This window comes from Nycticebus coucang, chromosome 10 (genome assembly GCF_027406575.1).
Source record: "Nycticebus coucang isolate mNycCou1 chromosome 10, mNycCou1.pri, whole genome shotgun sequence".
Taxonomy (NCBI): Eukaryota; Metazoa; Chordata; class Mammalia; order Primates; family Lorisidae; genus Nycticebus; species Nycticebus coucang.
This window is the reverse complement of record NC_069789.1, coordinates 78,875,359-78,898,196: the sequence shown is the minus strand read 5'-3', so window position 1 is coordinate 78,898,196 and position 22,838 is coordinate 78,875,359. Positions and strand designations below refer to the sequence as shown.

General features: G+C 37.9%; 1 protein-coding gene across 1 annotated transcript in view; it reads left to right on the top strand.

Moving 5' to 3' along the window:
• Nucleotides 1-22,495, top strand: part of LAMC1 (laminin subunit gamma 1) — a 134,857-nt gene extending 112,362 nt beyond the window's left edge. The window contains exons 17-28 of the mRNA XM_053605886.1: nucleotides 827-1,005; nucleotides 2,524-2,680; nucleotides 7,238-7,443; nucleotides 7,873-7,952; nucleotides 9,710-9,847; nucleotides 10,407-10,551; nucleotides 11,276-11,425; nucleotides 11,661-11,775; nucleotides 13,271-13,470; nucleotides 14,525-14,683; nucleotides 17,650-17,749; nucleotides 19,468-22,495. Of these exons, the coding sequence (XP_053461861.1) occupies nucleotides 827-1,005; nucleotides 2,524-2,680; nucleotides 7,238-7,443; nucleotides 7,873-7,952; nucleotides 9,710-9,847; nucleotides 10,407-10,551; nucleotides 11,276-11,425; nucleotides 11,661-11,775; nucleotides 13,271-13,470; nucleotides 14,525-14,683; nucleotides 17,650-17,749; nucleotides 19,468-19,724 (1,886 nt within the window). The 3' untranslated portion in view covers nucleotides 19,725-22,495. The remainder of the gene's footprint in view (nucleotides 1-826; nucleotides 1,006-2,523; nucleotides 2,681-7,237; nucleotides 7,444-7,872; nucleotides 7,953-9,709; nucleotides 9,848-10,406; nucleotides 10,552-11,275; nucleotides 11,426-11,660; nucleotides 11,776-13,270; nucleotides 13,471-14,524; nucleotides 14,684-17,649; nucleotides 17,750-19,467) is intronic.
• Nucleotides 22,496-22,838: the final 343 nt, after the last annotated feature.

Genomic DNA, 22,838 nt, shown 5'->3' with positions numbered 1-22,838 from the left:
ACTTATAAGCAGGTCTGTCCCTATTTCATCATAGATGCTTTATTCAATGAATGCTATTTTTTTCCTAAAACTTTGGCAATCAAGGGCTTCTCTGATTTCTTTGCAACCACCTTATTTGTTTTCTTCATAGTGTTTGTGATACTTCCTTTTATTAATCTTTTATTTTTCCAAGGAAAAAATACCCCTTTGATTACTGAGCTTTCCCACTGTGCTTAATGTAACTTTTTTATTGATCACATTCTTAGTGCAGATAATGAAACAGTGAAGGATTCTGTTCACCATGTGTTTGTTGACTTACTGGCTGCAGTTGCTTCCCACCCTTGAGACCCTTTTGATATGGTTACATATAAACATCTGCTTCTCCTTGGCATAAACAAGTGCCTGAAATTAGGCTTCAGAACAGATTGGATTTTTGCTTTCGGAATTCCTTCCTTTCTCCTGTAGAATGTAGCATAAATCATTGACTCAGTTCAGAGAACAAAAATGAGTAAATAAACTATAAAATAATGCAAAAGAACCATTAGTATTTGGGTTTTGTAGTTCCTTAGAGAAATATATAGTGGAGAGATAAAGTGACTTCTGTAATTACTAAGTAACATTAAATGTGCCCCAGAGGATGCACATTTTACTTTAAAGCTTATTTTTACTTTAAAATGTCTGTTTTCTCTGTTAAACTTAATCATTTAAAATGTCATAAATTGGCCTATTTTTCAAAAGAAAAAATGTGTACTTAGAATGATAGTGTAGTCAACTTATATCCGAGTTGAAATAAAATTCACTCTTCCTTCTTTTGCATACTATGTGTTATTTTCCCCTTATTCTGCAGCCTGTGACTGTCATCCTGAGGGGTCTCTTTCACTCCAGTGCAAAGGTGATGGTCGCTGTGAATGCAGAGAAGGCTTTGTGGGCCATCGCTGTGACCAATGTGAAGAGAACTATTTCTATAATAGGTCTTGGCCTGGCTGCCAGGAATGTCCGGCTTGTTACCGGTTGGTAAAAGATAAGGTAAGCTGTCAGCAATGCACACTTGCTTTCATTCAGCAAACTTTGAATGGAGACTTACTGTACACTAAGCTCTAGAGGAAAAATGGCCAACAACATAGATGTGGGCACTCTTAGTAAAAAGTGAACATACAAACAAAGGAAATACTGAGATAAGTGCCAGACAGAGTAGAAATGAAGAGTAACTGGGGGGAATGGCTTTAGAGAAGGCCTCTCTTGGCTTGGCGCCCACAGCTCAGTGAGTAGGGTGTCAGCCACATGCACCAAGGCTGGTGGGTTCGAGCCCAGCCTGGGCCTGCTAAACAACAATGACAACTGCAACCAAAAAATAGCTGGGTGTTGTTGCGGGTACCTGTAGCTCAGCTACTCAGGAGGCTGAGACAAGAGAATTGCTTAAGCCCAAAGAGTTTGAGGTTGCTGTGAGCTGTGACGCCACAGCACTCTACCAAGGGCAACAGACTGAGACTCTGTCTCAAAAAGAAAAAGAAGGCCTCTCTTAGGAAATTCATTTAAGATGAGATCCTAAGGATAAGAAGGAGTGGGCCAGGTGAAAAGTAATGGCAAGTTGTTCCAGTCAGAAGGAACATGGTGTACAGAGGTCTATAAGCTGGATAGTGATGGGAGCCTGCTGAGTGAGGAAGGGGGTGGTTTGTGGTAAGACTGGAGAGGTTTGTAGGGACAGGTTATATTAGGGCCACGTTGACATGTAAGAGTTTAGGTTTTATTTTAAATCTAACGGAGATGCTTTGAAGAAACTCTTGAAAGCTAAGAAGTTCAGTGTGTATATATATATATATATATACACACTTATATATATATATATACACACTTATATATATATACACACACTTATATATATATATATATATTTTTTTTTTTTTTTTTTCATTTTTTGGCCAGGGCTGGGTTTGAACCCACCACCTCCGGCATATGGGGCTGGCGCCCTACTCCTTTGAGCCACAGGCACTGCCCTGAAGTTTAGTTTATATTTTAAGAGAAACACTCTGCTATGTGAAGAATGATGGTTAGCAATAGGGCAGAGGGGGAAGGCGCAGTTGGGTTGGATAAACATGCATGTTCGGGGCAGGACAGGGAAAGAGAAAAATCAAGGATGAGTCTTGGGTTTTTTGCTAAGGTAGCTGGAGGCCTTACTGAGATGGGGATTATTCAGGGAAGACCCAAGAGGTATAATTTTGGATGTTAAGTTTCAGATAGCTATCTGAGGATTGAGTGGAGGCATCAGGAAGGTAATCTGACACTCAGGGGGAAAGTCAGAGCTCAAGAATCGTCAGCACTTAGTGTTTAAAGTCAAAGGAATGTTCTTTTGAAGTCAAAAGTTTTCTTTTGAAGCCAGAGAAATAAAGAAAAACTACCCATGTCATCTAGTCAAAAGTGGACATACATACAGTGCATAGACTTACATATCATAGAGTGTTCCTGTGAGCCTGCAGGGGGCCAGGTTGGGTTCTTCCAGAGTGCTTGTGGGTTATATCTTTCCTTCTCTTCCTTTGTAATGTTTAGGTTGCTGATCATCGAGTAAAGCTTCAGGAGTTAGAGAATCTAATGGCAAACCTTGGAACTGGAGAAGAGGTGGTGACAGATCAAGCCTTCGAGGATAGATTGAAGGAGGCAGAGAGGGAGGTTATGGACCTCCTTCGTGAAGCCCAGGATGTCAAAGGTACATTGTGATTGAACAGTGGGAACTTCCATAAGACGAGCTGATTTTCAGAGGTGATTTCTGATTCAAGGTTAATTAGTATGGTTTTATAAAATTCATCCTCAATTGTTAAACTACTCATAGAATATAAATTATTTTAATTTTAACTCAGTATTTCAAAAGACAGCCTGTCAACTTTTAATGCTTTATGATATAGTAAGCATAAGGTGATTTTCCAACACATCAAAATCTATTAGATACTAGAATTTCAAGTATTTTATAAATCTGTTCTAGGACAAGGTGTTTTAAAACAGTTTTAAAAAATGTTTAAAGGCATGCATTTTTTTATGTGGTATTTTTAAGTAGAAAATTTGAACTTTGATTTTCTATCATTCTAGTGAATAAGAATTTGTTTAATACATGGCTTTTTTTCTTAGAAAGGATTCTCATAGGGAAAATTATGGTTTTTAAGTATTGCCTGAGCTACTAGCTATTGAATATGTATCACTTGGTGTTTGCAGAAATAAACATTATAAATTAGTGCCTACTTAGGAATTTTCTAATTAACCAACAAATGTGCTGATAACTTTATAGAAAAATATATGTTTCATATATCATTTCCATTTTTAAAGTCCTTTGCAATTAAATCAATCTTCTGTACATTATCTATCGAGACTAATGATAAGCAGAGAAGAGGTTAAGATTTAGAAAACATTATGTTCGTTGACTTTAGAAGAAACAGTTGTTAAAACTTTGAATTGACTATGGGAGGCTGAGGCGAGTGGATTGCTGAAGCTCACAAGTTCGAGACCAGCCTGAGCAAAAAGCCAGACCCTCATCTTTACTAAAAATAGAAAAACTAAAGCCAGAGGATAGCTTGAGTCCAAGAGTTGGAGATTTCTGTGAGCTATGATGCCACAGCACTCTACCCAGGGTGACAGCTGGAGACTCTGTCTCAAAAACAAAAAACAAACAAAAAAAATTTTTGAAATGTTGTTTTAAATAATTCATTGCTTTTTAAATTTTGTTTATTTTAGAGACCTTCTCACTTTGTCACCCTCAGTAGAGTGCTGTGGCATTACAGCTCACAGCAACCTCCAGCTCTTGGGCTTAGGCAATTCTCTTGCCTCGGCCTCCTGGGTAGCTGGAACTACAGGCACCTGCCACAACGCCTGGCTATTTTTTTGTTGCAGTTTGGCCAGGGCTGGGTTCGAACCCGCCACCCTCGGTATATGGGGCCAGTGCCCTACTCACTGAGCCACAGGCACCGCCCCTATTTGCTATTTTTAATCACTTTAAAGTTTTTATTTCTTACTCTGAATTAAGCTTTCTTTTAAACTCAGACAAGTCCTTTTCTACACTTACTGTCTATAGTTCAGTAAGTCCCCAATTAATATCGTGGATAGGTAACTACTTCAAGTGAAATAGTGACCATTATGTTCTAGGAACTTAACTTTTGTTTTTATCAGTTAATCTATGTAAATAGGTTTCATTATACACAAACAGTACATCGTTTTGCTTAAAGTTGTATTTTCTAAGAACCTAACAACGACATTGAAAGGACTACATTGGTCTAAACATCAGTGATGAAAAGATGAAGAAGACACTGCTCCTGCTATCCAAGTGCTCACCATCAGGCTGAAGTTGCTTTTGTTTGGGGGATTTCTGTCCCTCAGATAAAAGTGATCACATATATAGGTAGTAAATGTGCATTGTTTGGGACGGCAGTGATCACTTCACTGTTGATTTTATGTATCTGTATCCATTTGGAGTTACATAAAGAAGTCTTCCTGTCAGGTCAACAAAAAGTAAATACTTAACTGTTAATAGCTCTAATATATGGAATTTCAATTCTATAAAAGTTTTGAAGTAGAAAAGGAAGGAACTGGATGTGTCTGGTGTTGGCCAGTTTGTTTGATTTTTATATGAGAGTCTAGAAATTATTCTATAAGGTAAATCTTTTGAAATTGAAAAAGTGAAATGAGAAGTCAGTAGCTTATTTTAACTTTAGGTGTTTTGTGTGTTTGTTCTGTTTTTTATTACATTTAAGTCTTAAACTTAGATTAAGAAGAGTTTAAAGTTTTCATGTTTTACATAAATGAGTGGGTTGTTTTTTTTTTTTTTTAAGGATGTTTACTTTCTAGTAACAGCTAGATGTGGCAAAATGTGGTATACACATTTTTTTATTAATGCCTTTTCTTGAAACAACAGATTCACATCTATCTTGCTATATACATTAAAGAATTGAATGTGGGGTTTATAGTCTTAACACCAATCTTTCCAGTAGGGAGATTGGTTTTGGCACACATCTCTGGTGCCAGCACCACTAGCAATGGGAGTAGGCCAAAGGGCAAGAAAGGAAGGTAAGCCAGCATTGGCACCTGTCTGAGCTCCAAACATCTGGGCACAGCCCAAGCTACAGGCAATTCCCTTAGCCACAATTACTACTTACCTTGCTGTGCCCAAATAGGTGATTCTGTTGGATGGAAGCTCTGATAAGAGCCATGACCATCATACCTCCCCTCAAGCCACCTGAAAGGATGGGGAGGGGAGCCTATGAACTGCTCCTTCTGGTAGCTCCAAGAGCATCTTAGTGGGCTGGGATTAAAATTCGTGACCCCTAAAACTGAGTCATGGAGTTCCTGGCCAACCTTTCCTATTTAGATTCAAACTAGCCAAGAATGAAAATGTCTCCTGCAATGATTCAAGACTATCCCTAAGTATTCATTTGTAGTTTAAACTTGTGTTTATTCTGCAGGTTTGAAAGGAGATTATATGGTGCAGTTAGGTCTTGCAAGTAAGCCCTTGGAATTGGAAAGTATTTAAAGTGAACCAGTTACATTCTCTCTCTCTTTTCAGATAATATTATTTCTCTAACGAACTAGACAGAGAAATCATATCTATTACATTCTTGAAGGTTGAGGGAAGAAGCTACTATAACTTACATTGTTCTAAACACTTAGGCCTCCTAAAACTAAAATAATTTATGACCTTGTTTTACTCTTTATATTGTCTTAAAAATCTTTAGATTATTGGTGAATTGCTTAAGTAATCCTCCAAGCAGGACCACTATGTATACTTAAGCAAGAATTGTGTGGTACATCATGTTTACACATATGTTTGTGGCCCTGCTTCCAAGTTGCTATTGTCCAAACCTATGTTCATCTTTATTGGTCTTTATAAGAATGCTTATTATCTTTTTTACATTCCTTGGAATATTTAGACCCCAACACTGGGGATCATGCTGAAATAAGAACTGGTCATTTTTGAATGGGATTTACTTGATATATTAATAACCTCATTATGTGCGAGAGTTTTAATAATGGCAGGCTTATATTTGCATGGGTTTATATTTATCTTTTGATTTATTAGGATCCAAGTAAGTGGTTTAAGTTGAATGGACATAATTACTGAAGAATAATTTGAAGAACTGTTCAAAAGTAGAGGTCAGTTCGAAAGGAGTTACATGGATACTGCTGAGGCATGGGAGTAGCAGCAGGAGTCCTTTTAGTTTAAAATACAACATGAGTTTAATTTGCTATATTTTAACATCTGTTTTGAACCTAGTTTTTTCTAGGTTTTGAAAAATGTTCAGCTGTCAGGGCTAACAGCATTTTTCTTGTTGTTTTTTGGAGACAGGGTCTCTATTGCCCAGACTAGAGTACAGTGACATCATCATAGCTTAGTGCAGGGTTCCTCAAACTCCACATGAGGCGGTGTGATTGTATTTGTTCCCGTTTTGTTTTTTTACTTCAAAATAAGATACATGCAGTGTGCATAAGAATTTGTTCATATTTTTTTTTAAACTATAGTCCGGCCCTCCAACGGTCTGAGGGACAGTTAACTGGTCCCCTGTTTAAAAAGTTTGAGGACCTCTGGTTTAGTGCAACCCCAAGCTCTTGGACTCAAGCAGTCCTCTTACCTCAGCCAAGTAGCTGGGCATTCAGGCATGAGACTCTATGCCCAATTAATTGTTCTCTTTTTTTGTAGAGAGAGGCTACTCTCTATATAGCCTTCTGTTGCTCAGGCTGCTCTCATCTCTTGGCCTCAAGCAGTCCCCCACCTCATCCCAAAGTGTTGGGATCACAGGCATGAGCCACAACACCCGGCTATGGCAGCATTTTTAACATCATATATTTATGATTACATGTGGCATATGCTGGACCATCAAAGTCAATCTTCTATCAAACATTTGCCAACCACTGCATAAGAACTGATGATACGGGCGGCGCCTGTGGCTCAAAGGGGTAGGGCGCCGGTCCCATATGCCAGAGGTGGTGGGTTCAAACCCAGCCCTGGCCAAAAAAAAAAAGAACTGATGATACAGTGATAATTAAGAAAGAAGAGCTCACAGTCAAGTGGGAGAGACAGGTACATGACAAGAAAACAGTGGGGCTGTAACAGTGAAGATCCTACTGGGCAGAGAGTATGAGAGTGAATAGCCCAGCCATGGGCTCAGGGGAAACGTGTCAGGAAGAGGCTGTGTTTGAAAGAACAAAGAAATGCAGGCCTCATTTCATGTGAGACGTCATGTCCCTTTCAGATAATTTACAGACTTTTTCTGCAATACCGTTTCAGATGTAGACCAAAACCTGATGGATCGTCTCCAGAGAGTGAACAACACTCTGTCCAGCCAAATTAGCCGTTTACAGAATATCCGAAATACCATTGAAGAGACTGGAAACTTGGCTGAACAAGCACGTGCCCGAGTTGAGAACACAGAGCAGTTGATTGAAATTGCATCCAGAGAACTTGAGAAAGCCAGAGTTGCTGCTGCCAATGTGGTGAGTGATTGTGAAGGTCTGAGGGGAGCAGGGGAATCTCTAGGTAATTTGTTAAGTCTGATACTGGTGGTGGAGTACTTCAGCTGCATTGACTCCTTGTGTCTTTTTATTTTCCCTCAATATGAGCAAGAAAGCCATATTGCTCATGGTTGGCATGAAACAGTTATTATGAACTGGAAAAAAACCAAGGGGCGTCTGGGTTCTTTCTCTAGCAATGTGTTTCTTCTATGGTACTATGCAATTTCCTTTATCCTTTACTGAAAATAGAAATAATCTGCAATCAGGGGGACTGATAGTAAGTAAAGATCTCTGAAAATAAGAGGTATTCTTTTTGCTCTCTAACAATAATAATAATTTATTTTTGACACTTGCTTTATTAAATTTGAATAATTTAGTCCTTGGAGAATAAGTAATTTATTTCTTCTTCAGTCAGTTACTCGGCCAGAGTCTCCAGGGGACCCAAACAACATGACTCTTTTGGCAGAAGAGGCTCGAAAGCTTGCTGAACGGTAACCTCTACATCCCTGTTAATGGTTTGGTCATAGCTTGCTTTATGGTGTGTGTGTGTTGTATGTCCCATACCCATAAATACTTTCCATACAACCCACTTCTGCAAGATTGTTCTCTTTTCTCAAATGTTAACATCTATATTTACTCTTTTCTTCCTTTTACTTTGAAACTACTTAAAAAATTTTTATAGATTTAGGGTTACCTGTGCGGATTTATTACATGGATGTATTACATAATGATAAAGTCTGGACTGTTTTTTGTAGCCCTCACCCATGGGAGGTGGGAAGACAGGAGTGGGGGTGGGGGTGGAATGAGAATTTACATAATGGGTACTATATGCTTTGAAATTAGAATATTCACTTTGAAAATTAGGTTTGAGTATCTCAAAACCATAACATTTTTATTTTTCAACTTCAAAGTTTAATAGATTGCTAACAATCTCAGTACAATTTAATTATTTTAAAAATATTTCTAATTGATCTTTTTAACACAAATATTTAATTTTCAAATCTCAGTAGAAAGTATTTACTAACTCACAGTACATTTAAAAATCAGCCAAAGAAAACAGCCCATTTTCATTCTTGATTTTTTTTTTTTTAAGACTTTTTTTATTAAGCATAAGGTAATTTCTTTAGAAGACTTTTAAATTGTACAGGGCATTACGTTGTAAGGATTTTTTTAAATAAAATTTCTAAACTGTAGACTCCATGAAGGCAGGTATTTTAGTGTATTTTATTGATTACCAAAGCCCCAGTGCCCAGCATGTAGTAGGTATTTAGTAAGTGTTGAATGTTTTGTAGAATAGTTAGTAGACCTTGTGGATGTAGATACTTCAGTAAGCCTAAGGTGAGGTTAGAATTTTAGCCTCAGTGTCTAGAGCAGTTACATTGGTTTCTTGCTTTAATGTGTGGTCTCTTTCTATTCTGTGTAAGTATGAATGTGTGAGCTGTATAATCTAGTTCACAGAACATTCACAGTTTCATAGCTGGATTGTCTTACCAAAAGAAGACAGCTCAACACATCATAGGAAGCTCCCAAGAAAACTAGGTCTCAGACATAAATTCTCATACAAGGATTTTGAATGAATGAATGAAAGTTTATCATACCAAAAAGAATAGACCCATACTACAGTGTGACAATGTAATATGAAACTTTGGATGTGGAAAAAAACCTTAGCAGTTACCCAGCTAATATCCACTATTTGGTTGGAGTCCCTCTTGCCATTTGGTGTCGGGTTTCTTTTCCTGCCAGTAGGTTGCATGTGAAAAGTCTGAATAGTCAAAGCTGTTCAAAGCTATACAGTCATTGAACTAGACTTGCAGATTGTTGTTAATAAAGATTAGGTTTGAAGTTCATGACTAGATGAATGATTTCTTGCTAGCATACATAGTTTTATGTGTAAATTATTCTTAAATAATTGTATTTTAAAATAGTTTTTATGAAGAATTATAAAAATTTTCCCCTATAAATTTTATACCATTAATTTTCTTGGAAAATACCCCTATCTCAGTTTACAAAATGCTGTTTTTTATAAACTCAGTTTTTTTTATAAACTTTGCTCTCAGAAATGAGAGCAAAATCCCAAATTAATTATGTATTCCAGTATTTGTAGAACTCTGCTCAATATATATATATATAATATATATATACATATATATATACATATATATAATAAAGTTAAGCATTATCTGAATTTTACTGATTTTCCTATCATATGGTTCTATTTCATGACTTATTTTCACTTTAATTTATACAGCCATAAACAAGAAGCTGATGACATTGTACGAGTGGCAAAGACAGCTAATGATACATCAACTGAGGCATATAATCTGCTTTTGAAGACACTGGCAGGAGAAAATCAAACAGCATTTGAGATTGAAGAGCTTAATAGGAAGTGAGTATGACTTAAAAGTGACCCACAGCACTTCAAATGTTCTTGAAGTAACACTTGTTCAATGAGGAATTAAATGCTTGTGGATTCAGGGTATGCATTCAACGCAGTAAGATTTCCTTTGTTAATCATGCTTTTAAAATGGCACAGTAATTAGAGCAGGGGATGTGGTGCCACACAGATTTTGTTTGATTCAACTACTGTAATTACAAAGAATAGTAGCAGGACTAGCCATGATATTGAAAATTCTGTATAAGGAACAGTAAAAGAATACACATGGTAAAGTAGAGAAAACATGTGAACTTGAGTTACTTGAACTATAGATCTTTAAAGGATGTCTGAAATAAGAAAATAGATAAGCCAAATATTATAAAGAGATGTTATGAGATAGAATAGAAGTTTATGCTAAATGTTGTTATTAAAATGAGAGCATTTTAATGTAGCATTTCCTTTGTGGTTTTGAGAATGTTGTCACAGGAAATGATGTGAACCAGATTGAAACTGGTTAACATCAAGATACTGCAAGTAGCTAAGTTGTTCATTCAATCACATTGTTTCTTAGGTATGAACAAGCAAAGAATATCTCACAGGATCTGGAAAAACAAGCTGCCCGAGTACATGAAGAGGCCAAGAGGGCAGGTGATAAAGCTGTGGAGATCTATGCCAGTGTGGCTCAGCTGACCCCTGTGGACTCACAGGCACTGGAGGTAGGGGGCACAGCCTGTATGCACAGCCCCTTCCCCCGTACTCCAGTCTGGGTCAGAGCCATTCTGACTGCCCTGCACCGGGTCCCTCCTCTGTCCTCCTGCTAACTCACTGATAAAGCTGAGTTCTATTTTATGTACATTAATAGAACTTATCAAAGTAAGGACCTGATGATTATAAACATTAGCAAAGGCTACTTTAATGATAAATATATAGTCCCTCCTAAATCTTTAATGCAAATCCAAATTATAATATATATTTTAGTACAGACATGTACATAAGTGTCTGATTTTATATATTTGAAATTTGAAAATAGGCAAGACTAAATCTAGAGTGATAAAAAGTAGAACAGTGGCAGCTACAGTGTTGGAAAGGTGTGGTAGAGACCATCTGGAAGGGGATAGATAAAGGGAGCTTCTTGGGGTGATGGTCTGTTCTGTGACTTCACTGGAGTGTTGGTGACACAGGAGAATACATTTGTCACAACTAATCAGATTACATGTAAGTGCTGTGGATTTCACTATGTGTAAAGTACACCTCAATTTTTTCAGAAAGGTCCATAAAATCTTAACCTATGGTATTCTTTTAAAAATATCTGTTGAGTATTAAGTATTACAAAATTTCTAAGCCTACCTTTTTACCAGTTTAATCATGTGATCCTTCTCTTCTGATTTTCTTGTGGGGAAAAAAAGAACAAAAACTAGTGATCTTACTTGCCTTTTACAGAATGAAGCAAATAAAATAAAGAAGGAAGCTGAGGATCTGGACCACCTGATTGACCAGAAGTTAAAAGATTATGAGGACCTCCGGGAAGACATGAGAGGGAAGGAACTTGAAGTAAAGAACCTCCTGGAGAAAGGAAAGATTGAACAGCAGGTTAGTCTGATTTGCAGGTTGCTTCATTGCTTGAGGCAATATTTGAAACAGGCCAAGTGTAAGCTGTGTCTGTGATGACACCACAGTGGCAGTGGCAGCAGACCAGGAAGTGTGCAGGTAAGAGCTTCCTCGTGATGCCTGGGCCTAGTGATAACCTTCGAGGAGCCTGGTCTGTGAGGAAAGAGAAGGGGTTTGCTTTGGAAGGTTTGTCCTCTGATCTGCCATGTGTTTGCAGACTGCAGACCAGCTCCTAGCCCGCGCTGATGCTGCCAAGGCTCTTGCTGAAGAAGCTGCTAAAAAGGGACGAGATACCTTACAAGAAGCCAATGACATTCTCAACAACCTGAACGGTATGAAAGGCTGAGATAATGAGGGTAAATTTGTATGTTTCCTCCAACAGAGTGATTCCTTTTTTAAATTATGACTTTTAACATGCTTATTACTGTATCCCTAGCACCCTACTTTGTTTATGCTGAAGTATTTCAAAGAATACTTCCCAGAGCTCATGTCATTTTAGTCTTACATACATACATACATACCCTGTTTCCCCGAAAATAAGACAGTGTCTTATTTTAAGGTGTGCTCCCAAAGATGCGCTAGGTCTTATTTTCAGGGGACGTCTTATCTTTCCTGTAAGTAGGTCTTATTTTCGGGGGATGTCTTATTTTCGGGGAAACAGGGTACATACTTCAGTATGAAACCTCCCCTTCCCCCAAAAGACGTATTCTTAATGTTAGAATAACTCAAATAGCCAAGGTACCTATTTTGCTGACTTATCTTCGTAAATGAAGATTATCTTTTTTTCCTTTGCCACTGGCATCTGATTTTTTTTTTCTTTACCCTGGAAAGAAGAGAAATGCATCCAATTCACTGAGTAGGTCTAGATTCATCTCTGATATGATAGAAGTTCTATAAATATGGAAACTTTGTAGTATAATAGTTGACAGTATGGGCTCTGGCATCAGGGACTGGGTTTGAATCCCTGCTCCAAAAATTATCTAACCTCCTTTATTTTTAAAATAGTTTTTAAAAAGTTTTGTAATATTATAGGGGTACAGATGTTTTGATTACATATATTGCTTTTGTGCTATTTGGGTCAAAGTTCCAATTTGACCCAAACAGCACAAAAGTCCCATTTTTGGACCAAGGATCCAGACAGTCTCTGCCATATGCTTCTCTATCAGTCCCATTTCCCAGATAGTGTGCATTGTACATGTTAAGTATGAATTTACCCATCCCTTCCATCCGCCTTCCACCAACTTGATTTTTGATGAGTATTATTTCTGTATAAGTACTGTTGATTGATGAGTTCCAGTTTAATAGCACATATGGCATCTGTTTTTCTGTTCTTATGATACTTAAAAAAATGGTCAAGAGATATTAGTTCACCTTTTTTTAATGGCTGAGTAGTACTCCAAGGTATACGTATACCACCTCTTCACTCCTCAGTTGTCTCACTTATAAAAGTGATAACAGCTTACATCACAGAGAATAAAGCTCTTAACTCAGTACTTTACACACAGTAAATACTAAATAAATTGCAGCTTGTGATAGTGGTTGGGATGGTAGTACTGGCATGCTTAGTTAGCGCTGTGTGTTAAAATACATTTTTCAAGTAAGACTTCTCTTTCCAGAAACAGACAGACATTCATAAGACTGCTTGTGGGAAATCTTCCGGGTGGAGATGTGTATTTTGCTCTTTCAAGATTCAGCCCAGGCTCTGTTTTCATTTTTCTCCCTGATTTTTATTATTCATGAAATAAAATGCAGTTAACAGCCCCCTGAGAGGTTCCCTTTTTGCTTATTGGGAGTTTAATTCAAATGCATTCCTTGAACTTGATTCAGATTTCGATAGACGTGTGAACGATAACAAGACGGCTGCAGAGGAGGCACTGAGGAAGATTCCTGCCATCAACCGGACCATAGCTGAAGCCAACGAAAAGACAAGAGAAGCACAGCTGGCATTGGGCAACGCTGCAGAGGATGCCACAGAGGCCAAGAGGAAGGCCCACGAGGCAGAGAGGATCGCAAGCGCTGTCCAAAAGGTGTGTGCTGTCCGCTTCTCCAGACAGTCTCTGCCATATGCTTCTCTAGTCACTTTACAATTTCTTTCCAAACTCCCAAAGCCCTTATAGATTTTTTGCTTGACTGCAGTAAAACAATGTTAAACCATGTTTGTCTTTTTTTCCCTTAAACTAGGTATTAGATAATATAGGTAATCACACTGAAGACAGAATCAATAGAAAAGTCCCTTTAACTCTAAAATTTGTACTGTGTTTCAATGTGGAGTCTGGGCTGTCAGGAAAGAGAGAGACTTCATAGAGCTATAGAGCCTTTAACCACAAAATATCACTCTTTTTAAATAAACATAGTTATTTGACCTGGACAGTTGATGGTTTTTTTCAGTATTATATAGAATGCCTTATCAATACAACTTTCAGACCCCCTTTCAAGCATATGACCATATCTAAGCCCCTCCTATACTTTCTGTAGCTATCACTGCTAGGATTCTTTACACTCACTTTAATGAATAATTTCTTTAGGTTGGTTTTTTTCTATTTCAAGATCTATTTGTTTTATTTAAAGGAGAGATTGTACCAGTTCTAAAATTAGGTATTTGAGAATCACAGAAAATAATTTAGTTTCTTTTAGAAGAGTTTGCTTTTGGATGAATTACATTCTATAAAATACCAATATTTCAGGATTGTGGTCCTTTTGTAATAAACTGCCAAGAGGAACCAAGCTACCCTTGAATTTAAGATTATCCAAGTGAAAGTATCTAATCAGTATGATGAGGTAGAAAGGTAGAAAGTATACGCCATTCAGTGTGACCTAAACTAAAAATGACAGTAATAAAACAAGAAGTTTTCAGGATACAAAGGAAAGTGCTTTATAAAATATAGAATGGTGTTGTGTTAGGTAATAATGTTATTTTTTTGTTACCATCATTTAGAGCTCAAATAAATGATAATGTAAGTCATGAATAGTATAAATCAAAGTGTTATTCTTTCTGGATTATACTTTTGATCCATTAAAAGGAGTAAGAGTATATATTAGTAAAAGGAAAACTTGTTTTATTAGCACTTATTTTGTTCCTAGAATGCTACCAGTACCAAGGCAGAAGCTGAAAGAACTTATGCAGAAGTTACAGATCTGGATAACGAGGTGAACAATATGTTGAAGCAGCTACAGGAAGCAGAAAAAGAGCTGAAGAAAAAACAAGATGATGCTGACCAGGATATGATGATGGCAGGGATGGTGAGAGGTTTTGGCTTATTTATGGCAAAAAGTAAAGGGTGTTTAATAAGAAAGAGCCCCATCTTGTTGAGATGAGTCTTTCTCATATTGAATTCTGGTTTTCCTCACATTTTCTGGTCAAGGATTGGGATAGTAGCTTACATAGAAGACAAAGAATTTGGGTCTTCTGTCGGATATTTTTCTTGCACAATTATTCACAGCAACTCTCAGTTAAAAGTAAAACATTGTTTTACACATTTGAGGTTCTAGGACATAAAAAAAATACGTATTTATATTTTTGAACAGGTAATTCATAAATGGTATAAAATCAAAAAGGAACAAAAGGAGATGCAATGATAAGTTAATTTCCTTCACTCTTGTTCTCTAAGCACTTAGCTCCTTAGAGGGAAAGACTAGTTTCTTATATATAAGAAAGTTTTGGGTGGCGCCTGTGGCTCAGTCGGTAGGGCGCCGGCCCCATATACCGAGGGTGGCGGGTTCAAACCTAGCCCCAGCCAAACTGCAACCAAAAAATAGCCGGGCGTTGTGGCGGGTGCCTGTTGTCCCAGCTACTCGGGAGGCTGAGGCAAGAGAATCGCTTAAGCCCAGGAGTTGGAGGTTGCTGTGAGCTGTGTGAGGCCATAAAGTGAGACTCTGTCTCTACAAAAAAAAGAAAGTTTTTTGGCTTGGTGCCCATAGTGGTTAGAGAGCCAGCCATATACTGGGGCTGGCAGATTCAAACCCAGCCCAGGCCTGCTAAATAACAATGACGACAACAACAAAATAGCCAGGTGTTGTGGCAAGTGCCTATAGTCCCAGCTATGTGGGACACTGAGGCAAAAGAGTCTCAAGCCCAAGACTTTGAGGTTGCTGTGAGCAGTGATGCCACACCTCTCTCTCTAGGGCAATATAGTGAGACTCTGTCTCAAAAAAAAGAAAAGAAATTTTTGAAGCTAGCATTGTTTACCATCCCACCAGAGCATACCACACTTACATCCAGTTTAATCTTTGACTATTTGTGATCATGTGTATACATAACACCATTTATAACAAAATTGACTTGTGAATGCAAGGTGAAAGAAAGAACTAAACTCCATTATGCTATATTTTGCTTCAGAAGGACTTTGGTGGAGTCAGAAAAGAAATATTCCTTCCCAGTTCAATTTATAGTCACAGTAATGGTATACATGAACTTATTTACATGTACATTTTCAGTGCAAGGAAGAAGCCCCTTTTTTCACTGCTAAAAACAGTGCCCCTTATTATGGATCATTTTCACCTTAGGATGGGGAGGAGAAACACAAAGGCCTGTTAAACTAAGTAAAGAAAACAATCTAGGGAAGTGATAACAGGAAGCATCCCAGTGCAAACACCTGATATTATTATTTTTTTGTTTTGAATTGCCCTCATTTTCTGGGGCATGGTATGGCTCAAGTGGAAATTCCCATATAGTAAAAATAGATATTTCTTATATGTGCTGAAGATCTGTGGATTTCATCTTTAATATGTAGAGATATTAGATTGAGAATCTATTGAGAAAAATAAAGATATATTTTTATGTGCTTCAAAAGAGGGTATAGATTTACTTCAAGGGGCACAAAGGTCCATCTTTTATTATTTTTGGTAATTAACTTCTAAGGAAATAAACCACTCTCTTATATGCTATGGCATTTGTATTTATATCAATTCTGAAAGGCTAGCATTTGGCCAGTATTATAATCTGTAATGTGTCGTGTTTGCCCCGAAAAGGCTGGAGACGCAGGTTCAGTGCGTAGCATTGGTCTTGGCAGGTCTTAGTGATGTCCTCTCTCTCAGTTCACTGGCGGACACAGCTCTAAAGGCTCAAGAACAGCTGTGATTTGAACAGAGATTATTTATTTGTGAAGGGGTTTTGCCTTGCTTTCTTTTTCTTTTTAAAATTCTCACATTGTTTTGATCCCAATATGTTTATATTGTCTCAGGCCAAAACTAGAAAAAATAGTTATGTCGTAGGGAGCTCAAAGCCGCTCATTTATATCCTGACTAGGTTTATTTGTGAGAGCATCTGTTTTCTGATATTTAGACACTTCCTCTCCCATTGCTGTTTCCTGTGACTCATACACAGTGTATTTGTTCAGGTTTCATGGAATTTCCCCAAAGATACTTACCTTTGGTTGATTTTTAAGTATAAATTATATTGCCTCAATAAATGAGCATGAGTATTGGGGAGGGGAGTTTATAGAACAGCTACACGTGACTGAAAATTTTCTAAAAATAGGATATTTCTTTAAGTCCCCCAGGGTATTCTGAAAAACATGTATTAGTTCGAAAATGTAGTTCCTAAACTTACCCTTAAAATATAACTTATTTCTGCTTGATTGATTTTGTCTTTATCGTATCTCTTTATGTATTGTTTAGTAAGAAAGTGAGAAAAGGAGGTAATGCATGGGTCTTTGAAATGCAAGGATAATGAGTATGGCCATACTGACTGTTCATAGGGTTTCTTTTCTGTTTTGTTTTGTTTTTGAGACAGGCTGGAGTGCAGTGGCATCATCACAGCACACTGCAACCTCCAAATCCTGGGCTCAAGTGATCCCCCTACCTCAGCCTCTTGATTAGCTGTGACTACAGGAGCACATTATAACACAGGGCAAATTTTTTCTATCTTTTTAGTACAGATAGTGTCTCATTCTTGCTCAGGATGATCTCAAAGTCTTGACCTCAAGCAATCTTCCCACCTCGGCCTCTCAGAGTGCTAAGATTACAGGCATGAGCCAACACACCTGGCCTTCATAACTCTATATTAAGTAGAAATAGCAACTTCCTGAACATGAAGATAATACACCCCCAAAACCAAAAACTAATAGTGAGAGTTTGTAATTTCATGAGTTAGAAAAGGAAAAAGCACCTGGAATTTAGATTTTTTGGCTCACTGGGAAAAGTTATTTAAAGAAGATGCAAATGTGTTGTCAAAACTACTCATATTATTTATTCTTTTCCTTCTGTAGGCTTCACAGGCTGCTCAAGAAGCCGAGATCAATGCCAGAAAGGCCAAAAACACTGTTACCAGCCTCCTCAATGAAATTAATGACCTCTTAGAGCAGCTGGGTGAGTAGCCACGGTCATGTTCATCAGTGTGATGAGTCCTTTGTACTGCACTCGGGATCTCAGATAGTATTGTTAACTCAAAAGCAGATAATGTAGGGTTATTTAAAATCCCTTTTAAGTCATCTATTAAATTATTAATATTTCTTTTAACTCTTACTCTAAAAATACCTTTTAAAATAAGTGTGTGTCTTACATGGTGGGGCTTTTAAGAGCCATTTGCTTTATTGCAATATTGATATATTTATCAACTTTCATGTGTAACCCGAATCATGTCTTTGGGTTGTAATCATTTGATAAGTCCATGATGCCTTCCATGGACTCTGCCCTAAATAGAATACTGTGGTCTGAAGACTTCCCTTTTACATTTTCAAGATATATTTCCAGCTAAGATGGCTCAGTTATGATCCAGAATCATGGAATAAGTAAACAGTGATTTTTTTTTTCTTTGCTTATCATGCTAGCAGAGAGTATCTTTAAGGAATTTAAAGTGAAACATTTCAATGATAGAGTTAAAACACTCACTCTATAACTTTTCACTGCCTTGAATTCTATCCATTTACTAACCAAAGGACAGTCTGATAAAGGGAAGCTTTTATGCCAAAAGAGAGAAAAACCTTATTTTTTCAAGGAAATACAGGCATACCGAAACCTTTTAATCTAGTTTGATAGTGAGCAGGCTTCATTTTAGGACATACTTACTTTTGTCACTAGATTCCATTATAAAGTGTCAACACTCTAGCCAGTAATTTTTGTAGCAAGGCATTATATTTTAATTTACTATTCTTTAAAAACTGGCATGTTTTGTTTTCAGGGGAAGAAGTATTTATTAAATTTGCCTCAGATGTCAAGTATAATAAGTTTTATGTACCAGCAGTTGGGTTTAAAATGAAAGTAAGGTAAAAGAGCGAGCTTTTTGTGGAAGAAGGAACTGAACTTAGTCAGATTTGGATTAGAATCTTTTGTTCTGTTGGCTGTGGGCTGTGCAAACTTGGGGAAATTATTTAACATCTGATAATACTGATGTCAAATGGTCTTGTGAGAATTTAATCAAGTAGAATGTGCACAAAGTATTGTTCATTGTGTCTGCTTGTATTGATTATGGAAGCAGTTTATTTCAAAAGAACCTCTTTTTTTTGCTAAGTTTGAAGTGAAGCTATGCCGAAATTATATCAGCATTTAACCTTGGCTGTTTTCCATAGGAAGGCTCTTAATAAGTGTCTAACTCCTGAAAGCAGTATACAGCAGAAGTAACCCCCTAAGCCAACTCAGCTTCCCTTGATTCTAATAGTTGAGGGCTTAAGGTTCTATCTTAGACATTTTTATATACTTTAATATAAAATAACACATATTTCATATATAAACCTAAAAAAGGTAGTAAGTATTATCAGATGACTTTCAAAACCATACATAAACCCTAAAGTCTAGATAAACATAGTAGCTGTGCATTTAGAAAATATTCTGCAAAAACCCATTGTCTAAGGAAAAAGTACCCAGCCCAATATTAATTATGTGCTCTGATCCATCCTTGATGGCTCGATCCGCGTTTGTGCTTAGTATGCATTATTTGTGCCCTGTATGACGTCAACAACCTGCAAATCCCGTTTGTGGGCCAGCTTTGCATAGAAGTAGCTGGTGGGCTTCTGGAGGTACTTGTGGATTGATGTTACAATTTATGCTGAAGGCATCTGTTCTCTTCTGTGTACATTCTCACTCTACAGGGAAATTGGACACCGTGGACCTCAATAAGCTAAATGAGATTGAAGGTACTCTGAGCAAAGCCAAAGATGAAATGAAGGTCAGTGATCTTGACAGGAAAGTGTCTGACCTGGAGAATGAAGCCAGGAAGCAGGAGGCTGCCATCATGGACTATAACCGAGACATCGAGGAGATCATGAAGGACATACGCAATCTGGAAGACATCAAGAAGACCTTACCATCTGGCTGCTTCAACACCCCGTCTATTGAGAAGCCCTAGCATCTTCAGGGCTGGAAGGCAGCATCTCCTCCGGCAGGGGAGCAATTGTGAGGCCACAGAGTGCCTTGACACAAAGATTACATTTCTCAGACCCCCACTTCTCTGCTGCTCTCCGTCACTGTCCTTTTGAACCAGGAAAAGTCACAAAGTTTAAAGAGAAGCAAATTAAACATCCTGAATCAGGAAGGGTTTTATCTAGTAAAGTCTCTTTTCCACTCACGTCGCTACCTTACCCACACTTTCCCTTCTGATTTTTACGAGGACATAGCATCCTACATTATTATGCGGTGGCATAAGCACACCACGTGAGCCCTTGTGTGCCAGGGCAGAACAAGTAGCCCTCCCCTCTCCTTGACACCAGCAGAGCCTCCTCAATCTCAGTACTCTTGTTTCTATGAAGGAAAAGTTTGGCTTCTGACAGTAGCATTGCGATGGCCAGTATATCCAGTCCATGGATAAAGAAAGTGCATCTGCATCTCCTGCCCCTCTTCCTTCTAAGCAAAAGGAAGTAAACATGCTGTGCCAAAGGTATCGGTCATTTAGAATGCCAGGAGCCATCCATCAGCTGTTTTAACCATTTTGAGTATAGGACACTGAGCCATCCATGGGTAAGGACACGATTATTCATGAAAGTCTTCAGGTGAACATGGCTGAAGTAGGCTGAAGATTGTCTCATATATTAATAATTGATTAGGAAGATGAACTTTTTTAAGATCTTTGGGCAGCTGATAAATCTGGTTGTGCAGCTTGTACTCACCAATAGACGTCTTTTGATACTCCTACAAGTGGAACTTATACAGAAGAAATAAAGATATGATAACCACTAAAGTTTTCTTTTCAAAATCAAACTACTACTTAGAGCTTTTTTATTAGGTTAGTCTTGGAACTAGTGTTATGTGACAGAAAACAGTTGGTCCCTAAGATCTTGACAAACAGAACTAAAAAACAAGCTTCCTGCCCTAGTCTTTCCTAGCAAAGGAATAAAACTTAGATGCAACTTGTACTGTAATTGTCCTGTACATGCATTTTTCTATTGGAGAGAGATGAAACATTTTACCCTTAGCTCCAGTTTTCTTCCGATGTTTCTAGAAGTCCTTCAAAGAATCCTACATTGTTTGCCAAATCCTGGTGGCAAATACTTGCACTCAGTATTTCACACAGCTGCCAACGCCATCTAGTTCCTGCACTTTGTGATTTGAACTCCCTCAAAACCTTCCCTCTAAGTGCAGAGGGAAGACCTTTATGTAGAGTTTCTTAGTGGGCTTCTCAACTTGTGATCCTCAGCTCCGTGGTTTTATTTTAAGACCACAGTGTGATAGTTCCCTGCCACACACCGCCTTCCTCCTACCAATCTGCCTTTGAGATTCATATATAGCCTTTAACACTATGCAACTTTGTACTTTGTGTAGCAGGGGGAAAGAAACTATTATCTGACACACTGGTGCTATTAATTATTTCAAATTTATATTTTTGTGTGAATTTTTTTTGTTTTGTTTATCATGATTATAGAGTAAGGAATTTATGTAAATATTCTCGGTCCTATTTCTAGAATGGCACTGTCTGTACACTGCTTTGCTCAGTTTTTTCTCTTTACTGGCACAATGTCTCTGAATACCTCCTTCCCTTCTGAAGCTAGAAGTCTTCAGATTGTATTTGGTCCCAATTGCTTTGCTCTCTGCCTTGTGTTCACAACACCTATATTCTCTAACAATATCAACTTGTTTTCCTCCACACAGCCCCAGGGAAGAGGTGACTCAGACCTTCTTCCATGGCATCCCTGACGATCCTAGACTGCAGCGGGAATGTTCTCAGTATTCCAGAATAGGAATGCCAGGTGGACCGGATAATGGGGTATTAGGAAAGTTTGCTGAAGAGGATCTTCAGGATCTGCATTAGGGATCTAGCCAGGAATGAGTGAGAAACGCCCTTTCTAGCAGTTGTGGGAACTGGATGGGTCAGCTTTATAAAGGGTGCATCATTACAGAGCACTTTCAGGAACACTGCTGCTCACCAGCAGACCAAGAGTGGTGGTGTGACTTAGGGCCTGAGGATCCCACTTTCCCATTCCCATCTCCTAGGGGCACTCCAGAGTTTGCCAGAGCGTTTTGACTTGGCAGACCGCTATACTTTCACTCTGCTGCTGCCCCAGGCCTCTTCTAACATCACAGGAGGTATGGTTCTCGCCAAGTTTTTCACGTTGATGTTTCCTGGCTAGTTCTTCTTTTTAAGTGGCCACATCCTAAAATAGGCAATTTCATCAAGGTTACAGGAAGAAGACTGAAGATCAACTGCCAAGCTACAAACTAGTTTGGATCAAGTTCACTCCAACACATTGGGGTGGTTTGGCTTCTTTTTTCTTTCTATTTCTGTCTTGTTGCTTTTCTCCTTCTTGATCTGTGTGACATATTTTTAAACAGAATTTTATTTTTAAAATAAAAATTCTTTATAAAGTGATACCTTAATTACACTCCTGCAATATAGCCATTATTTTATTGTGTAGTTCCAGTTATCTGTATATGTAATGAAATAACAGGATGACTGCTGCAGAATGCTGGGTGACATGGGGAATATATACTGCTATTTTTCCCTGGAATTTTCCCTTTGAGTCCCAAATACGGCCCTTTTACATGTGCCTTCACTTTAGCTGTTTGCCTTAATCTTACAGTCTTGCTTTCCAGGGTGGTTAATAAAATGCAACACTTGGCATTTTTTATGTTTTAAGAAAAGCAGTATTTTATTTATAATAAAATCTGAATATTTGTAACCATTTATATTTAGTGTGGCTTGAGTGTGGGTCTGGGGATATCAGATGTTTTCAAATGTGTGATGAATGAAAACCTACACATAATGCCTTGTTTGGATGACCTGTTTTCTTGAGAACAATACATTTTTTTTTAAACCTTTCTCTCATTGGGATACTTTAGTGCAGCCAAAAGTTGTAGACTTTTTCTGTAAAGAGTTAGATAGTAATTATTTTAGGTTTTGCAGCCCGTATACTCTCTCATAACACTGAAGCAGCCATGGATAATATATCAACAAATGAGTATGGTGATATTCCAGTAAAACTATATAAACATAGGCCAGGGGTATGTAGGCTGTAGTTCACCATAGTGT